At 41.2% G+C, this 18345-nt stretch overlaps 1 protein-coding gene across 3 annotated transcripts in view; it reads right to left on the bottom strand.

Moving 5' to 3' along the window:
* Positions 1–18345, bottom strand: part of TPPP (tubulin polymerization promoting protein) — a 104914-nt gene that overhangs the window by 15186 nt on the left and 71383 nt on the right. For 2 of the 3 annotated variants that reach the window (XM_074870059.1, XM_074870053.1), the window contains exon 3: positions 9794–9947. In XM_074870059.1, coding sequence (XP_074726160.1) covers positions 9794–9947 — 154 coding nt within the window. Of the gene's footprint in view, positions 1–7552; positions 7707–9793; positions 9948–18345 lie in introns of all 3 variants that reach the window. The other variant, XR_012629146.1, reaches the window with a different exon arrangement.

Raw genomic sequence — 18345 nt, forward strand, 5'->3', positions numbered from 1 at the left:
TTTTAAAAAACTTTCTCTTTAAGAGAAAAGTTACTTAGCACAACAGAATCCAATATAATCAGTGTATAAACCCAGTTTGGAACACCAAATGAATCAACCAAAGGTACTTTCCAAAAACGTCACGACTTCTGTTCTCCAAGACTCACCATTCTTTCCTTCACACAGTTATTTCCATTAAAACAAGACAGCAGCTATAACTTCAGTGTCTTTGCCTCTGTTGAAAGAGGAGGTCACTCACAAAAGACCTGCTCATTCACCAACCTTGTAATTTTACCAATATTTTGCTGCACCATTGTGCTCCCTCTAATATTAAAAAAAAAAATTTTAAAATGGCTATTGCTCCTTCATTGTCAGCTTCCAACCAAAAATGTGGCCACATGACCTCCAAGTTCATGGAAACATCTCAGATGAGTCAGGAAAGGTATGTATGCCTCCTGCTTCTTTCAACTGAAACTCCTTTCACACCAAAACTTCACTGAGAATATCAGAACAGGCCACAGACTCAGGGAAATAAAAAGAAATTTTATTTAGACCAGTAGAACTGCTAATTTAAAGTGATGATGCATTTTTTATTAGCAATTCATTTTTTTTCTCCATTTGTCAGCGTTTACAGAGAAGCAAGGAACTTGGAGCATGTGACATACAAGGAGAAGGTGACTCAAAAGAAAATAAAACCAGGGGAGGCAAATCTTATTCCTGTAGTCAATAGAGGGGTTATATGAGAAATAGAGCCAGTTCAGAAGTACATAGCAAAAAAACCCACAACCAAAACAAAAAAAAAAAAAAAAACAAAAAATCCCAAAACAAAACAAAATATAATGGACACAATTTAGAAGGTGGGAAGTTCCAACTAGACACATGGGAATTCTTCACCACTGTGGGTGGTCAAGCACTGAAACAGCTTACCTAGAGAGACTGGGGATTCTCTATCACTGGAGATTATCAATACTTAAAAACATAAAGTAACACAACAATTTAGGTTTGAAGGAACCTTTGCATATGAGTCCTTACCTGGCATAAACATCTGCTCGCAGCAAGGCTCAAATGAGCTTGCACAGAAACTTCTCCAGTCAAGTCCAGAACACAGAGGTTCCACAGCCTCTCAGGGAAACTTGTTCCAATGTCTGACTACACCCAGTGTAAAAAAACAAAACAAAAAATCCAACATCTCATCCAAATTACAAATTATCCATGTTCCAACTTCTGTCTGTCTGAAACCGCCCGCATACCAAAGATAGGAAGTGAAAGCTGTAGAGTCTTTTTAAAGCCTGAAGCCCTTAGCAACAGTGCCACATGCCTCCCTCCTCCTTTCTTATGAAAGACACCTCTGCAAACTCAGGCAGATTTTGCCTTCTACCTCATGACAACAGATGAAACATCACCCTCTACAACTACCTGAAAGGAGGCTGCAGAGAGCTGGGGATGAGCTTCTTTAACCGAGTAATAAGTGATAGGACAAGAGGTAATGGCCTCAAATTGCACCAGGGAAGGTTTAGACTAGATATTAGGAAGTATTTCTTTACAGAATGGGTTGTTAGACGTTGGAATGGGCTGCCCAGGGCAGTGGTGGAGTCCCCATCCCTGGAGGTGTTTAAGAGTCGGGCTGACATAGCGCTGAGGGATATGGTGTAGTTGGGAATGGTCAGTGTTAGGTTAATGGTTGGACTGGATGATCTTCAAGGTCTTTTCCAATCTAGATGATCCTGTGATTTTGATTCTGTGAATCAAAGCAGTGAACAGAGCAAACAGACATTCCATCTCACCAGTTTCGAGAATTAGAATAAGTTTCAGAAATGTACTACCAATTCTTATGAAATTGAAAGGAACTACAGTAAAAAGGAAATGAGAGTACAGAAATCAAGAACATACATTCCATCAATATAACTGCAGAAGAATATAGCAATATGCTGAAGAAAAAGACATCCACTGAAAGCCATGCTGTTGCACTGGCTTGGCCTGTTTGCAGCAGAGAAACTGCATCAGTACAGTTAAGTCAGCATGAATTTTATGGATTCAACAGGACCTCTATCTCAACTTTGGTGTCAAAGGCTTCGAAGCATCCTACAAAGCCTGTGCTACAATCATGAAAATAGGGTAATAGCGTAAGACTAAAAAGATTCCCCACACTTTCAGGACTCTTCCATCCAGAACAAATTTGAGACAAAGACGAAGAAAGACGATTCAGTGCTGATAAGGTCATGCATGTTCTTCATTTTCTGTCAGCACTCATTGCCATCCTTTTTACAAAGCACACAGTTTAAAACACCAAGCTAATGCCAAGAGCATTCACCTGGCACAATGCAACAGGCTGGACAACCAGAGCAGTGCAGCACCACACAGTTGGAGCTGCGCTGCTCCCATTTCTGCAGCTAGCACAGTGCGTGGCAAGCTCTCGTTAGCTGTGCACCCTGTGGCTTTGCACAGAACATGGCACCATTCCCAAAAAGGATCTCCACAACCAATTACTGGAAAGTAAATGCAGCATGAAAAGCTACTGGACATCAGGAATATCATACATTCAAAACAGACGTGAAGTGCATGGGTTTTACAATGAACTCCCATCTCCACTGAAACAATTCGCCGGAAGATATTTTCCACTCTTACCATCCCTGACAAAGATTCAGCTTTGGTTTAATGCTGTTCCACAGCTTAAGCAGAAACTTACTGGCTTAATACAAAACACTGCAGTCAGGTTTTCTGGGGGTTTCTGCCTGAATTACTAATGTACAGATAGTACAGAAACATTCCCTTCCTACCTTAGGTATTGTGTCTTTTTAGCAACCAGTGGATCAAAGGAAGTACTGGAGGCAAACATTACCTAACAAAATGGCAGACTGTGAGCATTACTCCCTCCCACCCGTTTGGTTCTTTTGTTGTCTTTGTTTTTTTAAACAATCATCTTTTCTCAAGTGATAAATTAAATCAATGATATTAACACTCTGATAGGAGACCTGCAAAAAAAGTGGTGCTGGCTATTCAGGATACGATGCTGCTATTCAGAGGAACCAATAGCTCAGTAACGATACTTCTGTGTAGAAAAGCAGCAGTGCGCTGGGAGGGCTTGCACTGCTGAAAATGCTAGTGATAGGCAGTAGCTAAGGTGCTAGTATTACTCCTTACCAGAAGGGTGAACGTTTTAGCCATGGTCTTCCTGGATACACTCTGTCAACTGTTCATCATCCTTCCCCAATTCCTCACAGAAACTGGATGCCTCTCTGTATTTGCTCCTTCAACCATGAAACTCTAGTATCTAACAGCATTTCTTCCTAGAAAACGTTGCCATAGAGATTTGTTTATGTATTTAAAATGTTCTGGGAGCCTTCAGAATCAGCACCAATGCTGTCAGCATTCTTAGCAAGATTTTAAAAATTATTTATTTCCTAGTAACATCCAGAACCTTTGTAACGAAAGAGAACCTAAAACTGACTATGAAATGGAAAAAAGGGAAAGCTTTTCCTTTTGCAGGGATTATACCAAGACTCCACACCAAAAGGCCTTCTTATTTTTAATTCATGGCAATACATGCATATGCATTAAAAAAACCTGCAGAAAGTCAGGAACAGAAATCAAGCTTCAAAGAAAAGTCTGGATTTCGTTCATGCTTCTGTAGTTTAGCGTGCACACAGACACACACACACACAAAAAAAAGTGATAAGCAAGTCCACTTCAATAAAGCCAGAAAGTAGTTAACACCATTTTAATTGATCAGGGTGATGACTTTCAGAGGAGTGGTTTCCAGTAACACCACTTGGGTGTTTTAACACTGCAAGTCCTAACTATATATAGCACCTAAAACTTCTCATCCAACTAGTAGACCAGCCAGAGCTAGACCAAAGAACATTTTCCTTTCCCTCCCACAGTCATGGTATACTGTAACCAGCCCCCCAACCATCTTGGTGGCACTGCACTGGGCTTGTTCCAGTGTCTCAGTCTCTTTCTTGCACAGGGGAGCCCCAGACTGGGCACAGCACTCCTGATACAGTCTCACAAGCACCAAACAGAACGGTGTACTGGGTCTGGCTGAGCCGCAATTGGTTCTCCCCTAGAGCAGCCCTCATGGTGCTGTGTTTTATGTTGGGAGCTGGCAGGGTGTTGACAGCACACTGGTGTTGTGGCTACTGCTGAGTAGTGCTTACACAGCACCAAGGCTCTTTCCAACATTTCCCCCCCCAGCGGGACGGGGTGGGCAAGATCTTGGGAGGGGACACGACCAGGACAGCTGACCCGAACTGACCAAAGGGATATTCCATACCATATGATGTCTGCTCGAGTATAACGCTGGGAAAAAGGAGGAAGGGGGTGGGGTCACCCTTGTTCCTCCGAGGCAACCACTACGTGTATCAGAGCCCTGCTTCCTGAGAAGGCCCGACATTGCCTGTTACTGGGAAGTAGAGAATAAATCTGTTTTCTTTTTGCTTCTGCGCGCGGACCTTTGCTTCGCTTTGCTTATATTAAAACTGCTTTTGTTTTACCCACAAGGGTTGGCTTTTTTCCTATCTTATTTTCTTTCCCCTCCTTGCCCTGTTGAGAAAAAAGGGGGAAGGGAGGGGGAAGTGACAGAGCGACTTGGTGGGTACCTGGCATTTAGCCAAGGTCAAACCACCACAAACAGCAAGATCACTTCCCCAGACCTGCTGCCTACACATTTACTCATGCAGCTCTGGAGGCGCCTACCCTTCCCTCCTACCACAACTCACTCGCTGCAAGGACTGCTGTGGACTCACGTCCAACTGGGTGCCCACCACGACCTCCACAGCTGCTTCCTAGACTGTCAGCCCACTGTCCAGCCCATACCTCACCAATCTGGTGATGAAGCGACCAGGGCCAAGGCCTTGCCATAATCAAGGTATACTATACCCCTTCGCCCACAGTGCCAGTCGTTTCATCATAGAAACCAATGAGGTCCATCAGATTTGACTTACCCTTGGCAAATCCACGCTGGCTGCTCCAAATCACCTTCTTGTCCTTTGTGTGTTGAGAAAGGGCTTCCAAGAGGATTTGCTTCACAACCTCCACAGGGACTGAGGTTATGCTGCCTGGCCTGTACTTACCTGGATCCTCCTTCTTGCCCTTCTTGAGGACACATGCGATGTTTGCCTTCTTCCAGTCATTGGGAACCTCCCCCAGCTCCCGTGCCTTTTGAGGATGATAGGGAGCAGCTTTGCAACAAGATTGCCCAGCTCCTTCAGCACCCTTGGACACATCGTACCTCGTCCCATGGACTCGTGTATGTGTCATTGGCTCAAGTGATTCTTAACTCAGTCTCTGGGTACTGCTTCATGCCCACAGACTGCTAGCAGGCTCAGGGACCTGGGAACCCTGAGGGCAAGCCCTACTTATTGAAAAGGGAGGGAAAAAAAGTCACTGAGTATCTCTGCCTTTTCCACGTCCCTTGTCACTAGGTCCCCTGCCACACCTGGCAGTCGGCCAACACTTTCGCTACCAGTGTACTTACAGAAACCTCTCATGTTGTCCTTCACCTCCATCATTAATCTCAACTCCAGGGGCACTTTGGGTTTCCTCTGTTCCTTCATGCATGGGCTATATTCCTCCCACATACCTCTCCCCCTGCTTCCACCTCCTGTCTACTTCCTTTTTGAGTTCGAGCTCAGTCAGAAGCTCCATGTTTATCCATGCGGGCCTGTTGCCATGCTTGCTTGACTTCCTGCACATGGGAATGGACCATTCTTGTGCTCTGAGGAAGCTGTCTTGAAGATCAACCAGCTCTCCTGGGCCCCTCTGCCCTCCAGGGCAGTTTCCTGTGGGGAACTGAACAGGCCAAGATCTGCCCTTCTGAAGTCCAGGTTTGTAATTCTGTTGTTCACCTTGCTCCCTCCTCTCACGACCTTAAACTTTACAGTCACCTGGTTGCTGCAGCCAAGGCTGTCTCAGCTCTTGCATCTCTAACCACTTCTTCCTTTTGATTGTAACAGGTCCAGAGTATCTCATTGAATCACTGATCGTTTACATGAAGAAAAAAAATTTAAGTCATTTTAGAAATCTTATGGATTGCTTACTTCCAGTCATTTTAGCTTGATTAATCTCAGCCATGAGTACCAATGCCTGGGGATTGCGAGTTTTTTTCCAACTGCCTAAAGAAGGCTTTGTCTATCTCCTCTTCTTGACCAGTAGGTCTGTAGTAGATGCCTTCTGCAACATCATCTGTGCTGGTCTGTACTCTGCTCCTTACCTGCAAGGTCTCTACTTGCTCATCACCTGCCCCAAGGCAAAGCTAGATGCAGTCAAGAGAAGCCTTTACATAGATCACAATCTCTCTTCCTCATCTTCCCCACTGTATTTCCTGGAGATCCTCTATCCATCCCTTGCAGCACTCCAGTCAGGAGAGCCATCCCACCACACCTCCATAATCTCAGTGGGGTCATAGCTCTGCAACTAATATGTCCTGCTTGTTTCCCATGCTATGTGCTTTTGTGTACAGGCATTTGAAATGGGCACCAAATGCTGCTGCATTTAGAGAAGGGTGAGAGCCTCTCTTGACAAGCTTGTCACCTAGACATATATGCTCTGCCCCTTATGACCTTTTCTCTTCAGGTTATGGTAACCTTCCACACCCAGTTTAACACTCTCCTCAGTAGATTAGCAAGCCTAGTTTGCAAAGACACTCTTGCTCTGTTTCATTAGATTTATTCCATCCCTGCTCAGTAGCCCTCAGTAGCAGACAGGCCACCACTGTCCTAACCTCTGGGGAGAGGTAGGAGCACTCTGCAGCACAGGACCTAGATAAAGTGTTCTTCCATGAGCACATCAGAGTCCTTGGCTCCAGAGGGTAGTCCTGTGGACTACTACTACCTCATAATAGATGTCCATGTGCTGGACAGTATGTCCTGAAGCATGTTGAGACCACTATTGTAGAGTCATCAAGCAGACCCACATAGTCTTGAGTGCAATTTCTGAGCCTTTGCACTCTTGCTGCAACAACTGCTATGTCTCATCTGCTGTGCTCTGGGTTCCTTGCTCTTTCCCTAACAGGTCCCTTTTTGTGAGAATACAATCCTGCCCACAGCACCATCACCCTGAGCACCCATCACCTAGCTTTTAAAGTGCTGTCACTGCTGTACTGCCCTGCCACCCACACCACCCTCACAGCAAATTTGACTGGACTAGGCCCCGAGCAACATGATCTAGCTTTGAAGTTGGTCCTCCTGTGAGCAGAAGGTTGAATGAGGTCATCCCAGGTCCCTTCCAATTGAAATTATTCTACATTGCTATGTCAGTGACCCTGTTGAATATACAGAGGTTCAACCGATTTCAGTTCAAGAGCCATCAATGACCAAGCATTTATATCCACAGGAGGTGTAGAAATGCATTCACATAATTACAGCACACAGCTTTTGGTAAAGGAAAAGAACAAACCTCAGTCTTGCTCTTGTAGCCTTTGTGTAGGAGTGAGGGCAACTAAAAGGCCCTAGACTTCGTTTACATGTCTGATTGTAAACTGTCAAAGATATACGACCTGCACTGTATATTCTATTGCCAGATCACTATCGTATGAGCTAATAAAGCCATGGCTTAATTAACCCCTATCACTTGCCTGTTGTTTTTCTTCCTGTGTGACCAAGCCAACCATACACCTTCCGTTGCAGATTAGAAAGCAGCCCAAAATTTCACTCAGTTTCAATGTCTGGCTGCTGAGCCTTCTCAACCACATCAACCACAAGCAGGGATTTTTGTAATTCTACCACATTCTGAAGGAGAAGAAAAAATAAACAGAAACAGAAAAAAAATCTTCTATTACAGCATACACTAAAATCCTCATTGTCTGATGTGAAAGTAAACTTTCCAACCATCCTGTTGAAGCTGTGGTTTCCCCAGGCTGCCATTCAGTACAGACATATTGCCCTGCCTCCCCTTCCCCCACCCAAACAGAGAGCATAAAACATAAGAAGACACAAAAATCTCCAAATGCTGCTGAAGTATACTTATCCACAAGCCTCACTTAATCATGCTTTTAACTCACTCCTTAATATGTTTAGATAAATGTATCAGCAGTCACACTAAAGTTTTCTGACTGAAACCTGAACTAAATCTACATGACCTACAGCAGAGCTATACAGAGCAGGGGACATACTACATGGCATGACTGAGTTACCCTAGAACAGTTTAAGAAAAGCTGCATGTAACTCTGTCTAACCATATAGAAAGCAGTCCAACTTAACACTTCCAGGACATAGACTTCCCAAAGTAAACAAAGCATTAGAATGCTTGCATATAGATTTCATATCTGCATTCCCAGATTGCTGGGTGGACAGTGGCCATGTATTTAATAATTTTAATGCCTTTAATAACCAAGTGTTTGGTTCATTTTTATTACCCAGGAACTAAATTAGCATGATAAAACAAACATAATATTTGGGGTTTTCCCACACACACACACACTCACAGCCTGCAATCTCCCTCCTTCTAAACTCTGCCTCCTGCTCCTTACTTTGCCAGCAAGCAGGAGAGAATATTGTAATCCCCCCCTGCTCTCCCACTATTTCTTCACCACTTCTCCAACCCTCCCCAGGACTGCACATACAATAGGAGTACAGGCAAGCCTCACACTGTGGGCTCATATTCCTCCTCCATTCCTCTCCCCCTGGCACATTCGGATACCTCTGCAGCACCTACAGGATACTACCCTGCATCTGCAAAGTTCTCTCATCACCCTGTCATCCACACAGAAACAGGCTGTTCCCCAATTAGCAGGCATTGATCATTTCAGTATCTGACTGCTGAAATACTGAAAATGAGGCCTAGAAGAATGTGCACAATACAAAGGAATCATCTCTGGACAGCTGAACAAGGTATTCAAACTAAAATGAGTGAAGGACAAAAACAAACATTCATTATTTTAAGTCTGTATCAAAACTACCACTTGTTTCAAATAAGGGTACAAGAGTAACAAAACAAAATCTTGTAAAAATCTGACAAATTGTACAAGTCAAAATCTCCACTTGACATTTCCACTATTCATTCGTGCAAAAACAATTTCTGGAAAGATTATTTTCAATGAGACTTTCATCCACAGCTCTACAGCCAAAATTCAGGAGGATCGCAAATTTTAAGCAATGAAGTAAATTGACAGGAGTATTCAAGTTGCTGGTAAACATTCCAGTATCTCCTAAACTAGAGTGTAAAATCTTGCCCGATCTGAGCATTTAAAAGACAACCAAACTTATGTACACTAGGTTTTATAACTTTCTTTTCATATATAAAACTTAATACCAATATTTTAAAAAGAAAAAAAAAGAAAAAGAAAGGACATTAGCATTCTGGCAGACTTGGAACAAACAAAAAACAAAGATCAGACCACATGATAATTATTCCCAGATTTCCAGTGTTCTGGGATCCACATTGTCTATTAATGTATTTTAGGATGTCTTTGCTTTAGTCGTTTTGGTATTTCACACAACACAATCTTAGAACTGTTTAATGAGGTTCTAAATTTAATTCCCTTCTACTCTTTTTGATTTGGATACACCACTCGTCATGACCATTTCTATGTTCTAACTACACACAAGAGCTCGCCTTGAATTTTCCTGACCATGCTGCTGGGTGATACTACAATTCCTAGCAGAAGCAATGACACTGCCACGCAAGAATACACAGTAGTGCAGTACTTGACTGTTGCATAATCTTTGCTCCCACTCAGCTCAGCACAGCTGTTGCCTTCAGGCCCACAGAGGCACGCTGCTTGGATTTGTAGATTGTAATGGGAAGCAGGTGAATACAACACCGCAGTAGATCAAAGTACAGCTAGAACAATCCATTCATTAAATCAGTAACATACCGTTACTCCAGATATAATCGGGGCTTTTCCTTCAATTAGTTTATATATTTCTTGAACTGCTTCCTCATCACTCTTGTCTTTAAATCGCTTCTTGGAGAGTTCTTGAAGAGCTTCCTTAAACTGCTCAAAAGTGATAGTTCTGGAAGATTTTCCCCTGTCAAAACACACAGAAATTGAAAGAAATTACGAGAGCACAACAAGCATTCCAAGAATAGCAGAATGGTTTCAGTTTACCACAGTGAACAACAGAAAACCACAAAAGAACAGGAAGACCCATGCAGCCCATTTATGGTGTCAAATAAAACATATCCCAGCAACATCACTTGCTTTTTTATGTACATCAGTAGGATAGCACTTTAGAAACTTCTCTTGATGAACATTCAGAAATAAAGAGGAATTAAAGGGACCTGGCCTGCTGTCAGAATGCCTGCAGCTCATCAAATCAAATACAGTCTCATTTGGTTGATCACTTGAAAAGACTGCATGCATAAAAGACAAGAACTGAAGCACCTTAGCTGACTTTTGTTATTTAATTATTTTTACCCCTCTTTGAATAAGGTTATGACATATTCATAGGTCACTATTCATGTATTCACAAGCAAATTAAAAATAATGCTGTTCTGCAAAGCAAACTATTGAAAAGCATTTAAAAGTTTGACATTCCTCTTCTATTAAAGACTGTCAAATTTTGAAGTGACGCATTTAAATTCAGTACCTGTTTTCCTTCTTAGGCCATCACCTTCGTAAAACATTCACAGGTTCATGGAAAACACAATATAGCAGTCTGATAAACTCATAACCCCCCCAGAAATTCAGAGATGAAGACTTGCTGTTGTTTTCACTAATAGGAAGTCCATATTTCCACACTAGTAGATTACTTGCTTAGGTTTACTTCTAGTGGAGAAGATTTTGCTATTGCAGTGTACAGTGCAAAATCTGACAGGTAGAGTGGGAAATTCACACTTTTTATACAGTCACTCCTTGAGATCTTTTACACCCATCAAGCCAAAACGGTTCAAATGATAAAACTCATACTAAGAAACTCAGCATTCACTACAGAGATGTGCTAACCAAAAGGGGATTAATGCAAGTCTGTTTTCTAGCATTTTAAAATCCAGAGATCTGGACAGGCTGGAGCGATGGGCTAAGGCCAACTGTATGAGTTTCAATAAGGCCAAATGCCGGGTGCTGCACTTCGGCCACAACAACTCCCAGCAGCGCTACAGGCTTGGGGAGGAGTGGCTGGAGAGCTGCCAGTCAGAGGGGGACCTGGGGGTGTTGATTGACAGCCGGCTGAACATGAGCCAGCAGTGTGCCCAGGTGGCCAAGAAGGCCAATGGCATCCTGGCTTGTATCAGCAACAGTGTGGCCAGCAGGGACAGGGAAGGGATCTTACCCCTGTACTTGGCACTGGTGAGGCCGCACCTCGATTCCTGTGTTCAGTTTTGGGCCCCTCACTACAAAAAGGACATTGAATTACTCGAGCGTGTCCAGAGAAGGGCAACGAAGCTGGTGCAGGGTCTGGAGCACATGTCGTACGAGGAGCGGCTGAGGGAACTGGGGTTGTTTAGTCTGGAGAAGAGGAGGCTGAGGGGAGACCTCATCGCCCTCTACAACTACCTGAAAGGAGGTTGCAGAGAGCTGGGGATGAGTCTAACCAAGTAACAAGCGATAGGACAAGAGGGAATGGCCTCAAGTTGCACCAGGAAAGGTTTAGACTGGATATTAGGAAGTGTTTCTTTACAGAATGGGTTGTTAGACGTTGGAATGGGCTGCCCAGGGAGGTGATGGAGTCCCCATCCCTGGATGTGTTTAAGAGTCGGGTTGACATAGCGCTGAGGGATATGGTGTAGTTGGGAACTGTCAGTGTCAGGTTAATGGTTGGACTAGATGATCTTCAAGGTCTTTTCCAACCTAGATGATTCTGTGATTCTAAGATAATGTAGTGGAGTACACACTGTTCCTTTCTTTTCCCTAATACAGAACTATTTTTAGTGCTTCTCATTTTAAAATTCAGGTAGGGGGCCACAGCATTAGTGAGATTACTCACCATTTAAAAGAAAAAAAAAAATATTTTCTATTAATTCTATCACACACAAAACATACCTTTTCCTGTATTATTAGATTACAGATTCCCTGATCTATAGAACAAGAATTTATACACCAAAATTTAGCCATACGTTTTAAGCTAAAATTTAACAGGTCAAATAAAAAAAATTTCAAAAAGATGTTCTGATACTTACGCAGATGTAACTTTAAATAGTACCATCTTTAATAGCAGATGTTTTCAGTTGCTTACAACATTATGAAACCCTCAAAGTCAAAGAAATATTTGAGAGTCCATGTTACTGGGAAACATGCTACTACATGAGTTTTGTTCACTGCTTAAGCATTTCTTTTTATGCCAATTTAGAGAGCATTTCAAGCAAATGAGAAAAAAACAAAGCCAAAAACCAAAAATCCCCACATCACAAAACATAGACCAGTCCTTCCAACAGTGACAGCTGTTTATACAGAAATAAACAATAGATGCAAGGACAGAGAAATTGGGCACTGGCAACAGAAATCTCAGGCTAGAAAAACTATGCATAGAAATCTAATTTTAATTTAGGCACCGTAAAGAGCCACTTCAAAGAGCAATTAATCTCTCTATGATCAATTTATCTTTGATCTTCTCTTGGACACCTTCAGAGGTCAAATCCCCCTCAGTTGTAGGGGGCCTCCACTAATGAAAGGGGTACGTGAGATTTCGCAGTTTTAGACATTAACAGTTAGGAAGTGAATCCTATTTCAATTAAACAAACACAAAATGAAATTTTATCCCAGGCTTTTAAAGTAAGGAGAAATTGGTTATTCACAACAAAATTCAACACTAATGCAATCCTTTACATACCATTCATTACTAGTATCCTTTATTTTCAGCACAGCCCAACATGTAGCAAATCCCTACATTCCTCACACTCTCTATTTTAGCCAGAAATAAACTTTACTTGTTTTTTGACCAAACTTTGCTGCTTGCAACTACTTGTCTGCTTTAGGTAAAGCATATGCTGGAGTATCTCATGGAATTAGCTAGTAAAGATCATCACGACAGTGGAAATGAAGAATACAATTCAATATTTCATTAATCAGAAAGACACACGGAATAAACTGCAACTAACTACTTGGAATTTGTCCAGGATTCTCATTAATAGGATTAGCATCCCTCTTCTGATGCAATACGTCCAAGAACTTTTAACTAGCTCAAGAGGTCAGGACTTCATTTTGTTTTAACTCTTATGTAGAAAAAGATGGCATTGGCAATCACTGCAAAGCTTCAGCATAACACTACACTAAGGCCCTTGTTCACTACAGACTCACAGGCAAGTCTAAAATACAGACCTTTCAAATGCAATTTTCTGTAGCACGTAGGTTACCTGGAAGTCTCCAAATAGGATTGCTACAATTTAGCTTGGATCATCAGTCACGATCATCACAACAGGGAAGAGAATGACCATTTTCAGCAAAAACTGTTGAAGTTCATATTGATTCCTTTTACTAACACATGTAGAATTTTTGATTCTTGCACTTATCAAATAGACAAACATGACTTTTTTTTTTTTCTTCTGTATTAAAAGGAAAAATACATAAATGAGGATGCCAAGAGGAACAAAGAGCATCTTCTAGTCTAAGATATTGCCATTCCTACCTCTCATATTTGGTCTTTTCCCTGTCACGCTAACATAGGGAAAGGAAATGAGTTTTTTTCCCATCCAACTTAAGGTGTAACCACAAATTGGATACATATATGAGCAATGTAGTATTGCTGCTAGACCCAAAAGAAAATGTGCATCATGGCAGATATTCTTTGCCAGCAAAAAACACTAACTGGAGTAACACTAAAAACAGGATTGGGAGTTAAGGAATTTTTTGAACTATATGCCAAGTAAAAGTTTCCTAGAGAAAGCAGCTTTAATTTTTAATTCGTTATCTTTTTCTACACTCCAAAAAACATCCTCTCTCCACCATCCATCTATTACAACATTATCAAACCTATTTGAAAAGCATCATAATTAACTTAAAAATTCTATAGTTGCAAGGTACGCTAAATCTTGTGGAGAACCCTAAGAACATAACTCTTGATTAACTCACATGTTCTGGCACTTTTGGTATGCTATGCATGGTACCTATATGCCATGTGCAGTACCTGTATGCCATGTACCATAGCATCTAAATTACCAAGCAGCAACGCTACAACCCCTCCTGTCTCTAGAGGCAGGTCTCAAAGAGCTCTGAGCAGCTGCTGTCATCGTTACTCATCAGGACAGCATGCTCCTACCCTCTCTTCTATCTGTACATGGGTTGAATGGAGAGGAGACAACAGACTGAGTAGGTAGAAATGACGCAGGCAAAGTCTGCCAACAAACCTACATAGCTCTTGATTTATACACTCAAGCCAAAGGTTCAGCCCCCTCCAGGTCCACAAAAATGCCCTGCAGAGAAGGAATTTGGGGTACTAGTGGATGAAAGTTGGACATGAGCTGGCAATGTGCATTTGCAGCTCAGAGAGCCAACCGTACCCTGGGCTGCATCTAAAGAAGCGTGGCCAGCAGGTCAAGGGAAGTGATTCTGCCCTTCTACTCCTCTCAGGTGAGACCCTACCTGCAGTGCTGCATCCAACTCTGGAGTCCTCAGCACAGGAAAAACATGGACCTCTTGGAGAGTGTCCAGAGGAGGGCCACAAAAATGATCAGAACAACTGAACACCTCTCCTGTGAGAAAAGGCTGAGAGAGTTGGCATTGTTCGGCCTGGAGAAGAGAAGGCTCCAGGGAGGCCTTATAGCCGCCTTCCAGTACTTAAAGGGGCCTTATAAGAAAGATGGGGACATACTTTTTAATAGGGTCTGTAGCAATAGGACAAGGGGTAATGGTTTTAAAGTAAAAGAGGGTAGATTCAGACTAGATATAAGAAGGAATTTTTTTATGATGAGGGTGGTGAAACACTGGAACAGGATGTCCAGAGATGTGGTAGATTCCCCAGCCCAAAGGTCATGTTGGACAGGGCTTTGAGCAACCTGATCTAGTTGAAGATGTCCCTGCTCATGGCAGAAGATGGTTTGACTAGATGACCTTTAAAGGTCCTTTCCAAGTCAAAGTATTTTATGAAAAATTGTAATACTATGAAGACTGCATGACACACCACACAAAGCAGTTGTACCCTCAGTTTATTTCCACCATTTTTAATGCCCTGTTCACATTCAGGAAGCCCCTTCCTGACACCAGCTTTTCAGAGGTCATGAAGTTAAACTATAAAAAAACCCCTAAAAAACCCCAAACAAACCAGTTTCTTTCTATTAAGCAATTGCTACAAAGAATCAGCTTCTTTGTGTATATTTGTAACTTGTTTTTAGAAGCTCATTATAAATATCTCGTTTCCACGGGAATAACAAAACAAATATATTAACTTTCATTTTCCAAGTGTTACAAGTTCAAACAACTTGTCTACAATTAAGTATGCCAAGGGTGATCTCTCAGCTATTAACACTCTTCTTTTAGGTTTAGCACTGCAGAGAGTTAATAGAGACCTAGAAAAAAGAAAATACTGTACATTAAAAAAGAAAATAAAAAATAAAAAGAAAAAAAATATGACGAATGTAATAGAAGGAATGTGTGAACAGCTACAGAAACATGACACAGTCAGACACTGGAAATGCAAGTTAAAACTATCTGACCAGAAAATGAGTCAAAATGGAAAACAGTAACAATAGAGGGAAGGTGGGGAAAAAAAGTCTTTTATGAAAACAGGCATCATAAAGTTGTCAACCTCAATGAAAAGAATAAAATATATATAAGAGGGGCTTTAATAAAATACGTTTTTAAAGCCCTGTATTTTGTTATGCCACAAAGAAACCTTTATGTTTAAAAAGGATACATTCTTACATGCCATTCTATTTTAAGCTCTGCTTCTTACAACAAACAAATTACTCTAATACATCACCCTTTGGTGAAGGAAACAGTGTATATTCATGGTACACTCCTGAAAGTTGCTTGTATCTATGTCTACCTCTGGGAACAGACTGAGCATAGTCAGAAGAATTTTAGGAAGCCTGTCATCACTTCCCCTTCCCTGATGAGTCTCCTCACATGTAACCACCACAGATGGGGAGATTCTAAACTAAAGCTCGAACTCCTCAGTTTGCTCTTGGGAGCTCAAGTTCACATATGTAAAAGCATCAGTTCTGATCCTGGACATCAGCATAGTGAACCTAACCTGTAAAAGACCAAACATTGGCCCAAAGTAGACTGTGGTAGCAAGTGATGCAGTTTTCATTTGCAAATATTACTACTCACAGTGTCCTGTGTTCACAAGATTAGAACAACCGTGTGAAAACTGTTGCAAATTAATACTTCTCTGTCATTTGGACTTGAATACTATGTGGATTAATAGTTGTCTACAATTTTAGCTGAAAAAGCTATACAAATACACTCCACATGCCCAATACACAAAATCCTCCACCAATACTAGAAATCTTTACCTCCATAGCATTACAATTCAGTGTTAATACAGCAGAGTCTCCAACTTAATAGTTTTCTGTCTTAATCTATGAGCTACCAACAGTCATCCCATACTCCCATCCCAAAAGGTCACTTTTCTTTTCAATTTTCTTAGACTGAAGAGGGGAAAGAAGATATAAAAATACTCAGAGAAGTTTCTATTCTTCCTAGCACACCAGAGAGGATTACAGCAGCGTACACTAACCAGGACTTTTTGCCGTGGAAGTTGTCATCTACCCACAGAAGTCTAAGGAGCACAGAAAGTGTGACAAGGGTCTGAAGACAGCATAACTAGAGGTGGGAGCCCAACAAATACTTCTGCATAAACTCTCATACAAGTTTTGTTTATAAGGCTTATTTAGTCTAAATTCACCATGGACTTGGGTGTCTCAGTCAACCAAGCAGTCAAGTAAAAATCAACAGCATCATCTCTTGCAAGTAGGAACAAACAGGATTTTGGGTACTCGCTATATTTATTCCCTTTCCACGGCAGTCTCATTCATTCAGAATAGAGAATGAAGGACTGTGATGGCAAGAGAATGCCCAAGTGGCTTGTTTGTCACAGTTTCTGACTTACTGGAACAGTAAGTTTAATTGGACAATTTCTGATTTGCCACTACTGCTCCCACATTCATGTAGGTAACTGATAATCAAATAATAAGAAGCACTCCTGAATTATCAGAATGAATCATTTAAATTACTGAAATTAATCATATAAAGGTCTCATGACAACATTGAGAACAGACCATAAGTCAGACTTTTTACCCCAAACCCTACAAATGCATATTTCCTAATAACATTCAGACCAGACTTTGAACTGTTTCTACTTTATCTTAGCAAGGAAACAAAAAAAGGGAAATGTGAAGAGTTTCTTCTAAAACAGATGTCATTTTTTCTTTTTTTTTTTTTTTTAAAAAAGAGAAATAATAGGTGGATCTTGCTCAACTTGTCCAGATTTTTTTACTTTTTTTTTTTCCCAAGAGCAATCTGCCATAAAAACTCACTACAGCTGAAACTTTGATTTTCATACAAATCAATTTTTCTAATTTGTCACTTTACAGCAGCAACTTTATGATTATTACTGTGGTATTTCCCAAAGCATTCACTCCTGTTCGTTTAGTAGAACTGACATTTATTCTTTTCTTACTACTTATGATAACACAACAAGTGTTCTTGATTGTAGTTTATAAACATAATGTACATTAATAGCAACAGTTAGTGGTATTTGTACTGTACATATTGACAGTAAAGAGGTACCACAGACAAATTCCTTGAAGCAAAAAAGGTGTGTACTGGTCTCTGCAAAATACATCACTCATCTAACAGGTGTATTCTTTTTTCCAAGAATGCCTGCTCTAATGTTACCAACACAAAGTCAAAGGCTAATCTGTTTAACCAAGAAGCAAATTATGACACGGGGCTGGCAGTTTAGTTTTTCCCTTTTGTGGTTTACAATTTTCACTTTCTGCTCTCTTTGGGATACACAGCTCAGCAGTTTTACAGGCCATCAGCCCCACAATTTGCAGTCAAAAAAAAAAAAAAAAAAAAAGTCCCAAACTAAAGCTAGGTCCCTAGGTAGGATAACCAGGCTGCTAGAACCTTACCATCTAATGCAGTATTTAACATATCCTGTGAAGATCTGTTTCTTGTTACATATTAGTCAAGGATGAAATTACAAAATTTAAGCATACAATCCAAAAACCTTACAAATCAAAAAGAGAACACAGTTTCTTGGATAAAACTGAACAATGTATGACTAACCCAAAGCAGACACTTGTGTAAAAATTTGACAAATACAGCTGAAGGGAGAAGCGGAGTTGGGGGAAAGATACTGCAATACAATTCTATCAGGTTCTTTGTGCTGCACTAACAGTTCTAAAGAAAGGTGGCTGTAAAAGAACCAGTTAAGAAGACAAAACCTGAGGTATCACCTTGCATCAGAAACTTCTGCCCAATTAATGGGTAGAACTGGGATACTGAAATCAGACATCTGGGTGTTAATGCAGCAGGAATAAATT

This window comes from Strix uralensis, chromosome 1, assembly GCF_047716275.1.
Source record: "Strix uralensis isolate ZFMK-TIS-50842 chromosome 1, bStrUra1, whole genome shotgun sequence".
Taxonomy (NCBI): domain Eukaryota; kingdom Metazoa; phylum Chordata; class Aves; order Strigiformes; family Strigidae; genus Strix; species Strix uralensis.